At 41.5% G+C, this 17,177-nt stretch overlaps 1 protein-coding gene across 2 annotated transcripts in view; it reads left to right on the top strand.

Annotated features, from left to right (window-relative positions):
- The window catches only part of LOC111838318 (serine/threonine-protein phosphatase 4 regulatory subunit 4-like), a 29,705-nt gene that overhangs the window by 4,565 nt on the left and 7,963 nt on the right, over positions 1-17,177 (top strand). For both annotated transcript variants that reach the window (XM_023801165.2, XM_023801164.2), the window contains exons 3-10: positions 7,258-7,360; positions 7,442-7,589; positions 11,465-11,538; positions 13,970-14,076; positions 14,243-14,350; positions 15,215-15,336; positions 15,680-15,802; positions 16,236-16,399. In XM_023801165.2, coding sequence (XP_023656933.2) covers positions 7,258-7,360; positions 7,442-7,589; positions 11,465-11,538; positions 13,970-14,076; positions 14,243-14,350; positions 15,215-15,336; positions 15,680-15,802; positions 16,236-16,399 — 949 coding nt within the window. The remainder of the gene's footprint in view (positions 1-7,257; positions 7,361-7,441; positions 7,590-11,464; positions 11,539-13,969; positions 14,077-14,242; positions 14,351-15,214; positions 15,337-15,679; positions 15,803-16,235; positions 16,400-17,177) is intronic.

The following is a 17,177-nucleotide window of genomic DNA, read 5'->3' as shown; positions in this document are numbered from 1 at the left end:
TACAGAAAAATGCTAAGAATTTTGCTCTGGACATATTTAATTTATTTTTAATTAATACCCGGCCTAATATAATTGTCTCAAAGCACTTAACAAAGAGTCAAAACCACATAGATCTGACATATAACAGTTAAAGGGGCAGTTCACCCCAAAATCAAAAAAACACTTGTTTCAAACATGCTGTAGGGCTAGCTTCCCATTTAGATTGTTGTGGTGAGAGTTGAAATAGAAATTTCAGTCACAACACATCAAACATATTGGACCTCGAAACAGATGGGTTACAGCAGCAGAAGACCACATTGAGTGCCACTCCCTCCTGTCAGCTAAGAACAGGAAGCTGAGGCTACAGTGGGCACAAGCTCACCAACATTGGACAATGGAAAATTGGAAAAATGTTGCCTCGTCAGATGAGTCTCGATTACTGCCAAAATATTCAGGTGGTAGGGTCAGAATTTGGCATAAACCTCATGAAAGCAGGGATTCATCCTGCCTTCTATCAACAATTCATGCTACTGCTGGTGGTGTAATGCTGTCGGGGATATTTTCTTGGTACACTTGGGCCTCTTAGTACCAATTGAGCATCATTTAAATGCCACACCCTACCTGAGCATTGTTGTTGACCATGTCCATCCCTTTATGACAGTGTACTCGGCTTCTACTGCCTACGTCCAACCGGATAACACGGCAGGTTACAAAGCTCATATCATCTCAGACTGATTTCTTGAACATGACAATGAGTTCACTGTGCTCAAATGGCCTCCACAGACGCCAGACCTCAATCCAACAGAGCACCTGTGGGGTGTGGTAGAACGGGAGAGTCGCATCATGAAGGTACAGCCAACAAATCAGCACCGACTGCATGATGCTGTCATGTCAACAAGGACCAAAGTCTTAGAGGAATGTTTCAAGCCCCTTGTTGAATCTATGCTACAAAGAATTAAGGCAGTTCTGAAGGCAATAGGGGCTCCAACCTACTGTAGTACTAGCAGGGTGTACTTAACATTGCGACCAGTGAGTGTAATTAATTCTTGCAAGTACCATTGTATATATCTCCATTGTTTGGGTGAGTGGTTATACTCTCCACAGTTTGATAATTGTTAAGTTTTCAAATAACCTCTTTAGAAAGATTCCTGCTTTAAACAAAAACTGTATGTAGCATTTGTTGGAGAGTTAAGTTGTGTTACCAACCCAGCAATGAACTAGTCCAGACCTATGTGTAGATCCAACGAGAGCTCATAGTCCTCAAACTAGAGAATATACTTTTCCCTCATTAAATCACTCCTTTTCTCACATTATTATTGTTTTTCATTAGTGACTCTCAGTTCTCCAGGGTCACAAGCTCTGGATACACACTACAGGACTATAGCCCTGTAATCATTGCTAGGCTTCTACCACCTCCATTGGTTATATTGGTTCTTGGTTTTTGGTTATAAACAAGACTGATTCAACTTTTTATTCCTTACTCTGGGAAGCAATCAATGCTTGTCTTAGGGGTCAGATTATTATTTTTTTACTGCACTCATTGGCTTAAGTTCAAAACAGCTCTCCAATTCCTGTCTCAGCTGCAGTTGCCAATATGCCCTTATCCCAAATTGTTTAAACAGCATCTTGCTCAAATTGAATTTAGCCTATTGGCCATGGCAAATGATAATTCTGCTTTTACTGAGTATGATAAGAACATGGGCTCATGTTATTGCCCAACATAGAACCTCTTCTGTTATTTTAATGTCAGACCCACTTTAAATCAAATCTATTTTTAAGTCCTTTTCATAAATTCAAGTTTACCTTTGCTCCTATTGACATGATACAGGTTCTTGATAGTTGGCCCATAACAGCTGATGAACTTGATGAACCCATTCAGCCTGAATCAGGCAACACCTCTGGACTGGAAAAAAAAATGCTTCCCTTGCTTTTACTGGTATTTTACTTCCTTCTTTACAGAGACAGGCATCAATATCACAGGTTAAGTAGCCTCATTGTAATTCCTAAGCATTCATGAACCTTCTCAGCGTTAATGTAAAAGTTTTTTCACACCTTTTAATGTGATTTATTCTAAGCATTTGTACCTAGCTTTACCAGGGTGGTTGTCTCATTTGATGCCGTGAATGACTTGTGCAATGAAGTGGTACTTGCTTTTTGCTTTTCTGAAGAAATTTGAACTTTCTGGATTTGTCTTTTGTATACATTCCCTCTAGCCTCAGTCTTAGTCTGATTATTTCCCACCATTGTGTGTTCAGGACCAGCTCTACCTTTTCAGGGGTTTACTCCATCCATCCATCCATCCATTTTCTGTAACCACTTATCCTGTTAATGGTTTCTGGGGGTTTGGAGTCTATCCTGGAGGCTACTGGCGCAAGACAGGGAACAACCCTGGGGGGATGGGACACCAACCCAATCGCAGAGCACATTCACACACCATTCACTCACACATATGGGAATTTGGTAACTCCAATTAACCTCAGCATGTTATTGGAGTGTGGGGGATAAGCCAAGTACCCAGAGGAAACCCCACAATGACATGTGTCATGTCCTGCTCATCCGATCCTCCTGTGTGCCACGCCCCCTCGGTACCTTGTGTGGAATCCCCGTGTGATCAGCTGTTCCGATTTGCTGTCATTAGGCCTGTGTATTTAAGTCTGTGTTTCAGTTTGTTTCCTCAGTCTGGTCTTTGGGGGCAGTGTGTGGCTCAGCGGGCTAAGCCTGTGTGCCTGTAATCAGATGGTTGCTGGTTCAAACTCAGCCTCAGATTATCTATGGGTCCTTAATCCACAGCTCACTGGGTGCTGTTATGGGTGGTTACCCTTTGTGGACAACTTACTCTACAAAAAAGAGCTAGTTGAGGGAGGTATAAAGACAATTTCCCTAGGGGATCAGTAAAGTATCTATCTTTATTATTGTAATGTCATTCAACATTCTTGCACGTTTCCCTGTGTACGATCCTGAATAAACCCTGTGTTCCTTGACTTCCTGGATTCCAGCTTGTTTCCCCACTCCGTGCTCTATGTGTCATGATAACATGGGGAGAACATGCAAACTCTACATACATGGAACCATGGCAGAGATTCAACCTCTCGCCTCACACCTTATCCCAGAGGTCTTAGGCAACAGTGCTAACTACTGTGCCACCGTTCTGCCCCCATAAATTTTATGTCCTACTCATTTCTTTTGATGTATACAAATGAGATATTGTGCCTCTACCATCTTCCCTAGGGGTCCCTCTTCTTCCTTAGGCTTATTTTTATACAAACCTCTTGAGAAAGCTCAAATTTCATGATTGTATAACATTCATGATCTTACACACAGTCTACTCACAAACCATTGCCACTTGGAAGCTGGAGTTTGGCTTGGAGCTCAGGGAGGGATGCTCTTGTAAGGCTATCAGCAGACTACTTACTACTAGAACACATGCTTGACTAAGCCTTCTATCATTCACAGTAGTGCAGAGAATGCACCTTTGCCTGAGATTTATCAAAATCTCAAGAACATGTGATCATTCAGCCTGTGATCTCACCTAAAGGATTATTAGGAACACCTGTTCAATTTCTCATTAATGCAATTATCTAATCAACAAATCACATGGCAGTTGCTTCAATGCATTTAGGGGTGTGGTCCTGGTCAAGACAATCTCCTGAACTCCAAACTGAATGTCAGAATGGGAAAGAAAGGTGATTTAAGCAATTTTGAGCGTGGCATGGTTGTTGGTGCCAGACGGGCCGGTCTGAGTATTTCACAATCTGCTCAGTTACTGGGATTTTCACGCACAACCATTTCTAGGGTTTACAAAGATGTGTGCAAAGGGAAATGGTGTGCAAAGGGAAAAACATCCAGTATGCGGCAGTCCTGTGGGCGAAAATGCCTTGTTGATGCTAGAGGTCAGAGGAGAATGGGCCGACTGATTCAAGCTGATAGAAGAGCAACTTTGACTGAAATAACCACTCGTTACAACCGAGCTATGCAGCAAAGCATTTGTGAAGCCACAACACGCACAACCTTGAGGCGGATGGGCTACAACAGCAGAAGACCCCACCGGGTACCATTCATCTCCACTACAAATAGGAAAAAGAGGCTACAATTTGCACGAGCTCACCAAAATTGGACAGTTGAAGACTGGAAAAATGTTTCCTGGTCTGATGAGTCTCGATTTCTGTTGAGACATTCAAATGGTAGAGTCAGAATTTGCCGTAAACAGAATGAGAACATGGATCCATCATGCCTTGTTACCACTGGTGGTGGTGGTGTAATGGTGTGGGGGATGTTTTCTTGGCACACTTTAGGCCCATTAGTGCCAATTGGGCATCGTTTACAGTAAATTTTCTTGGTACACTTGGGCCTCTTAGTACCAATTGAGCATCATTTAAATGCCACACCCTACCTGAGCATTGTTTCTGACCATGTCCATCCCTTTATGACCACCATGTACCCATCCTCTGATGGCTACTTCCAGCAGGATAATGCACCATGTCACAAAGCTTGAATAATTTCAAATTGGTTTCTTGAACATGACAATGAGTTCACTGTACTAAAATGGCCCCCACAGTCACCAGATCTCAACCCAATAGAGCATCTTTGGGATGTGGTGGAACGGGAGCTTCGTGTCCTGGATGTGCATCCCACAAATCTCCATCAACTGCAAGATGCTATCCTATCAATATGGGCTAACATTTCTAAAGAATGCTTTCAGCACCTTGTTGAATCAATGCCACGTAGAATTAAGGCAGTTCTGAAGGCGAAAGGGGGTCAAACACCGTATTAGTATGGTGTTCCTAATAATTCTTTAGGTGAGTGTATGTTCACCCTCTGCCCAAAATTTGTAGCATTATTGGAACTCTTTGTTTTCTGGGAGTCAGACTGGAGTCAATGCTCATTGATCACCATTTATAGTATTACAGCTGACCTGTTGTCTTTGTATTGCATGCAGGTTGATATTATTACATTTTTCTCACGTTTGGCACAATGCAGAATTTACAGTACAAACGGTCCTCTACTTACGAATAAGATACGTTCCTAATGGCCGTCCATAATTTTAAATGTTCGTAAGTCGTTATTCAAAATAATTTTAAGGGTATACGCAAATACAAAGAACTAGGATGCTGGAATTACGCATGTTACGCTGCTGCACGGTGGGAGTAGCGGCCATAAGTCATATTAGGCAGAATTTGGTGCGCAGAAACAAAAAACTTGGTGTTGCAGACAGGAAACGGGAGCCCAATTAACATAATTTGGACGTACAGTCCTCTTCGTTCGTATGTCTGAAAGTTCATAAGTTGAAAGTTCGTAATTAGAGGAGCATCTGTATTGGAAATTGCCACATTCTTCAAGGTTACTGCCATGGTTAAAAAGACCTCTTAGAGAGGTGGCTGATGGGTGTGTTAAGAAATGGCAACACTTTATTGCCTATATTGATGTGCTAAAAATTTTGGATTGAGCAATTCAGCCTGTAAGATATCATGGGCACACCTCCACCTGTCTACATGAGTGTCTGTCCATCAGTCTGCCTGTCAATCTAGCCATTCATCTGTCTGTTTGCCTCTCTGTCAGGCTGTCCATCTGCTTACCTGCCTGCCAGTCTGTCCTCAGTCTGCCTGTCCCCCTGTCCATCTGTCTGTCCATTTGCTGTCTGTCTGTTGACAGCCTGCCTGTTCGTCTGTTCATCTGTCTATCTGCCTGCCCATCCATCTGCCCACCTGCCTGTCTCCATCTGTATATCTGTCTATCCTAATTTATGTAATTTTTAGGATGGGGATTTCTGTGGTGGGAATGCAATTTTTGTGGCAAAAAATGTTTCTTGTTTCATTTGCTGTCTGTTCTTTCCAATAAAGAGGAGGAATGGAGCATTTAGTGCTTTTCTTTAACTAAGTGGTTAATCAGGAAATAATATGTTTCTATTTCCCCTTCAGTAGTCTCATCTTTTAAATATAAATGCATTAATTTAGTTAGAACTGTTACGCTTGCCAGGCAGGCGAGCCGGAAAGCAGGCAAATGGAGCCGTAAATAAGGACAGACGGGGTTTATTACTGACGGGATGGCTGACAGGCACAAACATCCACGAACAAACATACAGTAACAATACAATGACGGATCTGGGTAGACTGACTGAGACAAGGACTAAATGCAAAAGACAAGCTACTGGTAACGAGCCACAGGTGAGAACAATCAGGGAATCACACGAGGTAACGAGGTGGACATGGCACACATCGGGATCGAACGGAGCGGATCGTGACAAGAACAAACCTCAGTTTTGAAATGTTTCTGTGATAAATGCAGAATACTCTATATATGGAGTAAATATAGGAATTAAATGACAAGTCTTGAACTGGGCTATGAGCTCAATCTACTCTTTGCACCACTTTTTCTGGTGAGGGTCACAATGGACATATGTTGAGCAGATCAGGCTACACCTCCTAGTATTCTTGAAGCTGTCATCTTATAATGCATTATGTATCCTCATAATGCATTATAATGGTCGGTATAAGAATCAAGGATGGTTTGTACTACATTATGAAGATATTTGTACTGCATTTAAGATGAGAGCTTCATAAAGCTTTCATAATGCATAATAAACATAAACCACAGGACAATTATCCATATTGCCTCAGTCCATCTTGGGCCTAGAGATGACAGTTTCTTCTGTGCATGGTAGAGTTTTAACTTGCATTTATGGGTGCAACGACAAACTGTACACAGACAGTGGTGTTTGGAAGTGTTCCTGAGCTCATGTAGTGATTTCCAATATAGAATTGTCTCTGCAGTGCTGTCTGATGGCCCAATGATCACGACTATCCAATACAGATTTTCGCCCTTCTCCCTTGCATAAGGAGAATTCTCTGGATTTTCATAATCTTTTATTGATATTATTTACCACAGATGATGAAATCCCCAAATTTTACTTTGAGAAATGGCAATATTATCCTTAAATTGTTGCACTGCTTGCCCATGCAGCCTTTCACAGGATGGTGAACCCCTCCTCACCTTTACTTCTAAAAGACTATGCCTCTCTGAGAGGCTCCTTTTAATGTCCAATCATGTTACTGACCTGTTGTCAATTAGACTAATTAATTGTGTCAGTGATTCAAGAATGTCCACAGTCTTCATGTACCTTATGTCACATGATCGGTCTTGTCAGAGGTACCACTGAAGCTTAGTTTTACGGTATTTGTTCCAGGCATGAGAGGAATTTCTTTTTTTTTCGAGAAGAAGTATCCATGGTCTACAGAAAGTGCTCAATAATAACTGTGCCTGTGTTCTTGTTCTGAAATCCAGCTCGGGCCAGGAAGTGCAGAGGGCCAGCGTGGTCATGAACTTGCCCAATCTGGTGCGACAGAACCCTGCTGAGACATTCCGGAGGGTGGTACCCAAAGTCAGGGTGGGCTGAAGTACCATTGAGACCCGAGCATGCTGGGGCCCACTAGCAGTCCTGGTGATTTGAGCTATGTCTCACATGCAGGAAGTGCTCCATGTGGGTGGGATGGAGCTACAACTGGCTGCAGCCTCCTCATTTTTGACCACCCTGCAAGATGACATTGTCCTCATCCAGACGCATACACACTCCATTTTACAGATTGTCCTTCTCTACCTGGAACACCGGGATGCAGGTCAGTGTGTGTCTATTTTAGAGGTCTGAGGTGAAATGCAACCTTTTCATTATGATCAGTTTGTGAAGTCACAGGCGACATGCATGAGCCTCTGAAAGCTTTCAAATGAATTGCAGTGCACAAGACAGCAGGATATCCATATAAGAATTATTTACTATGTAACATAATTAGTATGTACAGTACTGTACTGTGCAAAAATTAAAGAAAATGTTTAACATCATTTATCTGGGTAGTAAGTGTATATTTGCTCAGAAAAAGCTCAACTTAACATTAGAACGTATGCAAATTAAAAGTAACACAATAAAAACTACCAATAATTCCTTATATTCTCCAAAAAGGTACTGATATCTTGGATGTCTAGATTAACACGCTTCAGTTCCCAAACCTCTCCTCTATGGCACCTCAGCCATTCCATGTATTCGTTACATTTGACCACAAGCTCAAGTAATTAGTGAATTTAATTAGTTAACTCAGTGAGGTATTTATTAGCCAGACGAGTGTACTAATGGTCAAGTCCAAAAATATTTTAAATGGGTGGTTACTGGAAATACTGAGGTGACTTTATGAGAGGTTAACCTGACACTTTGACAGACATAAAATCATAGTTTTAAACTGAAAGTTCATTTTAACACCATTTATTTGATCACTGTTAAGACTGACTTTTGCTCATGCAGTACTGTAGCATCCAGTTGTTCACTCCCTGGTGCCATTTGCATCCTGGAATAAGCTGCATTCTGACTGGAACCCAGTACCAGTGTTGGGAAGGTTAACTTCGAAATGTAATAGATTACAGATTACTAGTTACTAAAAAGATTATATTCAAATGTACCCCCTGTTCTTTGCAAGGAAGAGTAGAGGAATAAAGGAAAAAAACACTTATGTTATTCAGAACATACAGCTGGCATTTATTTAACTATAAAATCAACACAAACAGTTGTTTACTTTTCCCCTTTTTTAACCTTTGGTTATCTAGTCTCAGAATAACATAAATTATTCCAAAATCCAAAGAGATTTACATTCAGACCGCCTATTCAATTCTTCTGGAGGTTGTTTTTCTTTTCAGTTGTAAAATTCAATGTCTTTTCAATTCCGTTTGTCAAACCCATTACGGCGGATAAAATAACCAAAATAATAAAATAACTTTCAGCTCTGAGAAAATGATAAATAAATTAAATGAGACCAGTCTTCGTCTACCCGGGTAGTGTTCTGTCCCTTTTCTTTTACTGGAGTGTAATAACATGTCAATGTTCATCTGAACAAAGCGATGGGGATCAAATTCGTCCTCTGGTCTGATGAAAAGCTCCCCTACATGTCCGTTGTGTGCTATTCATCCGCTAGATGTCCTTCAGCAAATCTTTCTGACGAATAGTCTTATGTGGATTGTCAAGAACATAAACCTGCACAAGCAGGGCAACATTTAACAGAGGTGAACATTTCAGGTCCAGAAAGTAAAAAAATTCCCTTAGTTTCCTCTGGTGTAGGTTTACTTTATTCAATCAAGTTTAACTCTAATTAGTCACCTCAAAACAAAAATAGCAAAGCTAAACCTCATAAATTCTTAGCAAGAGAACATTTCCTCACTAGTTATAATCAAATACATTGCTCTGCTATTGTTAGCTAACTGGTGTGGCAAACACTCACCGGAGAATATGATAGTCATTAAATCTCTGTCAAAACACCAACCAGTTACTCCTTGCAACTCATTTAAATTGGATTCCGTTCAGAAAACTATTGAACTGTTCCTTTTTCAGTGTATATCCTTAAAAAGTTTTAAACATTTTTTCCTGTATCGTTACAAGCTGCATCGTTCCTTTCCCCGCTTTCTGTGTACAACCTTTCTTTCCCACCTCACCAGAATACCGATAAGTATGGTGGGCCAGATGGCTTAAGACAATGCAAAAGCCACAAATACAAAAACCACAACACCACTACAAATGCCAAAATGGAAGTGGACCACAATTCAAATGCAGCGGCCCATCTATATTATTTGTCCCGGTTTCTGGGGACAATTAATGCAGGAGGACAGGTGGGTTGCAGAGGGAGGCCCAATCCCAAACCGGTCCCTACATACTCCGCCTCACCACTCTGCCTTCGTTTGTGCGTTCCTGAGATCCGTCACCATGTTGAAGTGTGTCTCAAAGCAGCAAGGGCTAAGGAGGAGTGGTCGATTATGCCCTCCTGAAGCAAGTCAGCAACAATGGTGGCTCGCGCAATTCCACTACCACTTCCATATCCCACAATTCCTAGTGCACAGGAAATAGAACAGCGTGAAAAAAGGAAAAAAATACACAATGTCATGTTCTTGATAATGTAATAATTGGATTCTGTGAAATACACATAGAAAGTCTATGTTACATGTTATAATTCATTGCTGCAGAAAAAAAAGGAAAGCAGCTATTTGTAGCTGGTCAGTACAGCTAGATTTTATCGTGATCCGATTAAGAGAGATTTTGTGTACTTTACAAACTAGAAACCACGCGAAGAAACGTTCATACACAAACCCAATCAACATCGCACCAGCAATCACAATTTATGTTTCATATTTTCCAGTTTTTTTCCTCTACAGATCTGATCTGGTATTTGGTACAGAAGTAATGCGTATGTTTTATGCGTGTAAACTAAGTTAGCTATGGTAGAAATTGTACAATTGTCAATATGACACGTGTACATACCTCAAAATGCTCAGTAGCCGTCATCTTCTCGCATTAGATAAGCTTTGTGCTTTTTTAAATAACTGATATGTCATTAAAGAAAATACAATACAGCTTCTTGATGGATCCATTTTGTCAAATCACTACGTGATGCATTTCCTCTTTCCGGTAAAGAAGACCGTAAAAAGGCACTGCGAGGGCAAGTCTGTCTCAAATCTTCCTTGTGATAATTTCCTTCAGTTTAAGTGCATAGGGCATGTTGTGAGGGTGACTCGGTGGGAGTGTGACTCGAAATGAAGGCGGAGTGTCGAGGGTATAGTTTGGGATTGGGCCGGAGTTTTCTAAAAATTTTGAGTACCAAATGAATTGTTGCTATCCCTCTTTATGCGTTTTTTCTTCCATGTTTGATTTGAGCACAAAATTAGAAATTGAAAAATGAGTCATTATTCATTTTGTGCTCAAAAGAAAAAAAAAAAAAAAAAAAAACAATAAGCACTCACTTTCCATTTTGGTTTTTTCATCTGACACAAGAGGCATAGCCCTCAGATGTGACTTGCGGAAAACATTACCTGCTGAAAACATTTTAGTTAAATCATGGTCCTGTTATATTAATGTGTTCCCCTGATATATAATACACTTTCATTAAAGGAACTTTCAAATGCTTTTTTTGGAACCAGAACCTTTTCCCGGAACCAGGGACTTTTGTCATGTTCACACCACAGAAACTCAGCCAGATTGCTGTTCCTTGTAGGCAGTTCCAGAACCATTTTTCAGTACTTACTCCAGATTAGGTACTTTTCCTTCAAACATGAACTACTGAGGAGTAATAAACTTTCTGATTGGTTGACCACAAGCACCGGCACTAACTAGGAAGTTACACAGAAGTGCAGGAAAAGAGATACAGTACAAGTAGCAAGAACAAATGGAATTATTTTTATACCTCAGCTGAATTTAATGCATTGATTAGTAATTTTTTTGCCATATTTCTGCATCGGAAAATTAGATCAATAACCAATCTACTGTAGCACTGACGGGGCGCATGTCCCAACATGTCCCACGTGCTATTGTAAATAGCCCTTATTGTATTGTTGTTGTTAATGTTAATGGTTGTATTTCCCTATTGTCGCGCGTGTGTTTGCCCGTGTCTTGTATGTACTAAAATAGCCAAATATGCGTCGCCTGTATATTTTGTGTATTTTTTTATGTTGCATGACTCTTTTTCAGTGGTGAGCAATGCATGGCTCGAGACACTGCTCTCAGCTATTGATGTCTTGCCGAAGGAGACGATCAGACAAGAGGTAGCTAAGCACACACATGTACAATGTGTGCACGTCTGTTTTTTTAGATACGCACACACACACGCACGCACATGTAGGGTAAACATATCCTTATGGGGACCGCTCATTCATTTCAATGGGAAAAATGCTAACGTTAACTATGACAACCTGAACCCCTACCCTGCCCTAACCATAACCATAAGTAACCTAACAAAATACAAGAGTTTTTGCATTTTTAGTTTTTTCATAGCAGTCACCGATTTTTATAAAATAGAGTTTTCCCTTATGGGGACCAGGAAACCGGTCCCCATAAGGGAAAAAAAACTGATATTTATCACGTTATGGGGACATTGTGTCCCCATAAGGATAGGTAAACCCGCTCGCACACACACACACACACACACAGAGCTTTGTATTTATATCTTTGGTGGGGACTGTTTATTCATTTCCATGGGCATAACCCTAATTCTAACTATGACAGCCTTAACCCCTACCCAGCACTATCCATAACCATAAGTAGCCAAATAAAATACAAGTCTTTTGACATTTTTAGTTTTTTGATTGCATTAACAGATTATTATAAAATTGAGCTTATTCCAAAAAACTGGTCCCCACAGCAAGAAAATAGCAGGTTTTTATAAGATTGTGGGGATGTTTGGTATACTATATACACTACCAGTCAAAGGTTTTTGCACCAAAGGTTCCTACCACTTTTCTGTTTATTTCATAAACTACATATTTTTCATTCTTGTTAAACATTGGAAAGCTGTTGAGTGAACAACTATAAATGAAAATATAAGTCAAATAAAGCAAGTTTCCTTTATAACATGGAAATAATATGCAAGAGTGCATGTCTGTCATCCTATTGTGTGGTGATGGCATAGTCAAATTCTAGCCTGTTGTTTAACTTTAAATGCACTAGTCAACTGTTTCATCCCATTGGCTGTCACTTAATAATTCATTAAATATCTAATGCTTGTCTAATGATCCACATTATAATTATATTAGGTAGGTTTTTGAATGTTAGTAGTGAGACAATTTGTGAGTCTAAAACATTGATTATGGGTGGCAGATGTCAGCTAGCAACAAAGAAAGGACAAGTAATTGTCACTGTGAGAGGCGAAGGCTATAGTTACAGAGCAATTGCCAAGAAATTGAAAATTCCTTTCCTCCCAGTTGCTTATACCATCAAGAAACACCAACAAACTGTATGTAATCTGGACAGGAAGAGGACTGGTACGCCTCGATCCACATCTAAGCCACAAGACAAGTTCATAAGAGTCACCAGTTTACGTAACAGAAATGGACTAGTAATCAAAGCGCAGCTGAATGAATGCCATGGCACCAGCACGTCAACTTCAACTGTGCACAGAAGACTGACGGAGGCGGGGATAAATGGCTGTGTTTCAGCCAGAAAGTCACTTCTGAGGGTTCCTAACAAAAGGAAAAGGTTTGAATGGACCAAAGAACACAGAAACTGTTATGCAGAAGACTGGCGTAAGGTACTGAGGACAGGAATTGAAGTTTGAAATCTATGGTCCCTCAAGGTTGTGTTATGTGCATCCGCACCGAGGAGAGGATGCTGCCACAGTATGTAACTTCCATTGTTAAGCATGGAGGAGGCAGTGTGATGGTTTGGGATGCTTTGCTGGATCTAAACCTGGAAATTGGCATAGAGTGACTGGAACTGTGAATCAGAAAGGCTACCATAGCATCCTGCAGTGACATGCCTCTCCATCAGGCAACACTCATTGGTCAGTCATTCTTTATTGCAACAGGTCAATGACCCTAAACATACCTCCAAATTGTGTCACAACTATTTGCAAAGGAAAGAAAAAGAAGGAAAGCTGAAGCTCATGGCCTGGCCACCACAGTCACCTGACCTGAACCCAATAGGGCTAGTTTGGGATGAACCGGATAGAAAGTTCAAGGCAAAGCAGCCAACTACTACATCACACATGTGGGCAAAGATCCAGGAGTGTTGGAAGGAGCTTAGACAACAGGATTTAATGTCCCTTGTAGAAAGAATGCCTTGAATTAGCTCTGCTGTTATAACTGCTAGAGGAGGTTACTTTGATGAATCAAAGGCTTGACATTTTCTTGCTGATAAAGGTACTAAAAATGGTGAACACACTGTAAATATATTTGTTAGCAAAGAATACTGAGTGTATTTTTAGTAAATATTAAATGAGTAACTTGCAAATATAGAACATCTCATTCTGCAGAAAAACTTTTGGCTGGTAGTGTATATGACCAGACATATATAAATGCAAGCTGACATGGGTTCAGAAAAATAATTTTGTTTATTGTGATATACCAAGTAAGACATTGCTAGCAATTGGGAAATATTTATAAAATGTAATAGAGTAATGACGAGACTAAATGGCCAGAGGTCAAAATCCGTTTTCCATTTCCTAGGCTCAGTGTTCTTTCCCATTTTACTGACCCACAGATCTTGGGCCCACTGGTATCGAAGGCACAGCTCTCACAGACCCTGCCGGCCCGACTTGCCAGCTGCCGCATTCTGGGGAAGGTGGCTCTCAAGTTTGAGTCCCCACTGTGAGTGTGGCTGTGCCAAATCACTCAAGCCATGACCATCCTTTGCACCATATCCCCTTAGCACTGGGTTCTGCAATCACCACCCTGCACTAGGGCTGGTTAATTGATAAAATTTAAATTTCAGTTACGATTTGCCTGATTCTGGAATTGGTTTGTCTGGGTGAAGGGTAAAGAAGGAGCTACTGCCTATGGTCCTGTCTCTGTGCCAAGACATGGAGTTTGAGGTGCGATCCTGCATGTGCCGGCAGCTGGAGAGCATCGCCAGAGGAATTGGGTAAGAATCTCCTCTGGTCAGTCACTCGAGGCTTCCGCTGATTCTACTCGGCAGTCTGAAAATCTGCTTGAGCAATGTAGAAGAGGTGCTGAGCTGAAGCAGCGCGAATGGATTTGCTTTAATGGGCTGAAAATAGAAGTTCTGGAACATGGTCTCCTCCCCATGCTTTGTGCAACTTCAGGAATTAATTCTGGTGTTGTACATTCTCATCAGTCAACAGAATAAGATGTGTACCTCTCAGGGTCTGGCTTAGCATTCAGCTTGGAGGCTCCAGCATCCATGATCTAGCAGAATATTAGTGTGAATGCAAATGAGGGCATGACTATGACTATGTGTGTGTTTGTGTGACAAGGTCAGACCACAACACAAAGGAGAGGGGCCCAAGCATTACGATACAAGCAATAGGCATGTTTATTTGTAGAAGTGCACGGAGGGGGGGTGGGGGTGGTGCCTTCTGGAAAACCCAGGCCAACATAACAACCAAAAAATCTCTAAACATGAAAATAAATAACCTACAAAGAAATACACCATAAGGACATACAGATAACTGCAGTGTTTCCCTGTCAAAGCCAGGAGAAAATGAGATATCAGTAACAAATGGCAGCTATTCCCTACAAGCCCACCTCACTTAAGAATCCAATAACGATTTACACTATTCACAAATGTATGTACAAACGTGCCATAAATCAACATCAGAAGCAAAGTAATCAAACAACCAGGGAGATCCTACAGTAGAAAAATTGGGGTAACAACCACAGCACATGTATAGCTGGAAGGAGAGAATCTAGACATGCTAAGGAGAAAGATGTAACTCTGTGTGTGGAGCATTCAATTCCCAAATCCCAGGTTCCATTGTCTTCCTAGGGTGGAGCCCACCAAGACGCTGGTGTTGCCAGAGCTCATGGAGCTGGCTCAGGATGAAGGAAGTATGGTGCGGCTGGCTGCTTTTGACACAATTGTCAGCCTCCTGGAGATGTTTGACAGTGGTGAGTGTGCCTAGCCTTCGCCACCTGTCTTGTAGCTCTGTATAGCCTCACTACCTGTTATCTCACTTGCTTTGCTGGGTGCGTTCCACTTCACTTCCTTTTATCTCACCTGCTCTGCTGAGTCTGTTTGGCTTCAGATCCTGTTATCTCACCAGCTCTGCAGAGCTGTTGAGTCTATTCAGCTTCAGCTTCTCACACCCTGCCTGGGCGAGCTTTACATTTCTGTTACTCAACCAGGCAAGTCCCAGTCACCGCTTTAAGACCATCCCACACAGCATGTTTCCTGTGTGCAATGCTGCTTGTTGGGAAGTGTCTCTGGCACCATCTCCACCTTCGATTGCAGAGGATCGGACTCGCATCATCTTTCCCCTGGTGAAGGCCTTCTGTGAGAAGTGCTTCCAGGCTGAGGAAGCTGCCCTGGCCTCCCTGTCATGCCAGTATGGAAGGCTCTGCCACGGCCTCTCAGGTGTGTCGTCTAAGGAGATATTGCTTCTTGCTGGTAGCATGAGTAGCAGAATTGTGACAGGCGTCAATAACTTCACAAATATGAAGTGAAAGATGCACCGCTGTCAGTGAGGTAAACACAGCCTAAGGCAGCCCTTGTACAATTACTGGTCATCCTCAATTCTACATCTGCTTCTTGTACTAAATAACCTCAGGGGGTTTGGGGGAGGGGCTTCAGCAGTATAATCCTCCCATCATGCAGATCTGTAATCTCGCCCACATGAAGCCAGTAGTTCAGGGCTGTTCTACCCACAATGCATCACAAACCAAACTGTTGAATCTTTACAAACTTCCTAAATAGATTTTTTTGTAGATGCATTTCAATGTCCAGTCTACAGTGCTGGTACCTGTCTCTAGAAGAGACCCGTGATCACAAATGTGCCAATTTTTCATAGGGAGCTTCACGGAGGAGCAGCACCTGTGGTTCCTGGAATTCTACAAGAAGCTGTGCATCGTGGGCCTCCAGCAGGAGAACGGAAACAGTGAGGCCCCCACTTACCCCCTGGAGTTGGAGAGCAAGTATGCGCTAGTGCGCAAGAACTGTGCCTACAACTTCCCAGTGAGTCCCCATTGCACTGCTGGGTGACACTGTGCACTATGTATCTGTGCATGTGCACCTGATAAGCAGAGAGAGAGGTCAGCGTGAGTATCTCCTTACATTCACATGTGGGAAAAATCTACCTGCTCAAAATGAAGGTCACAACCTTCATAAAATGAGGAGCATCTGTACATGACTGAGTGGTGGAGGAGTCTTGCAGTGCCATCAGAATGTAAAGAACAGGTCACTGTCAAAACAGGATACACGTCATAGATAATTTTAGAACATAGGACCTGCATTGTGTCTGTTGTCCTCTTTTAATTATGATAAGAATGGGTCAAACCACACTTCACACCAAAGTCTGCAAAGGCATTGCATGCAAGTACAAGTATGATGTGTAAGCGTGAGATGTGTGTGTATCAATGTGTGTGTTTCACACCTACCTATACCTAGACAAACATACCAGGAATTATTTAATCTGAAGTGTGTGACAAAGGCAAGACACTTGCACAGAAACTGGAACTTTGTATGAATTATTAGAATTCACTCAGAAGAAAAAGTCCTTGTATTTAACAAAGGATTGTAGCTAAAGCTAAAAACCTAGTATTGCCATTGTTCTCATCCCAATGTTCCTGCAATATTTTCAGTTTCTTTTAAATAAATTCTCTCATCACATAATCCCTTACTGATTCATTCTTATTTTTCCACATTACAATTTTAACCATGTAGACTTCCATAAAGTTCTACCACCAGGTTCACAGAATAAAGATAATTGCGTTTTCCAAACAGATCACACCAA

Source organism: Paramormyrops kingsleyae, chromosome 19 (genome assembly GCF_048594095.1).
Source record: "Paramormyrops kingsleyae isolate MSU_618 chromosome 19, PKINGS_0.4, whole genome shotgun sequence".
In the NCBI taxonomy this organism is placed as follows: Eukaryota; Metazoa; Chordata; class Actinopteri; order Osteoglossiformes; family Mormyridae; genus Paramormyrops; species Paramormyrops kingsleyae.
This window is presented reverse-complemented; position numbering and strand designations above follow the sequence as displayed.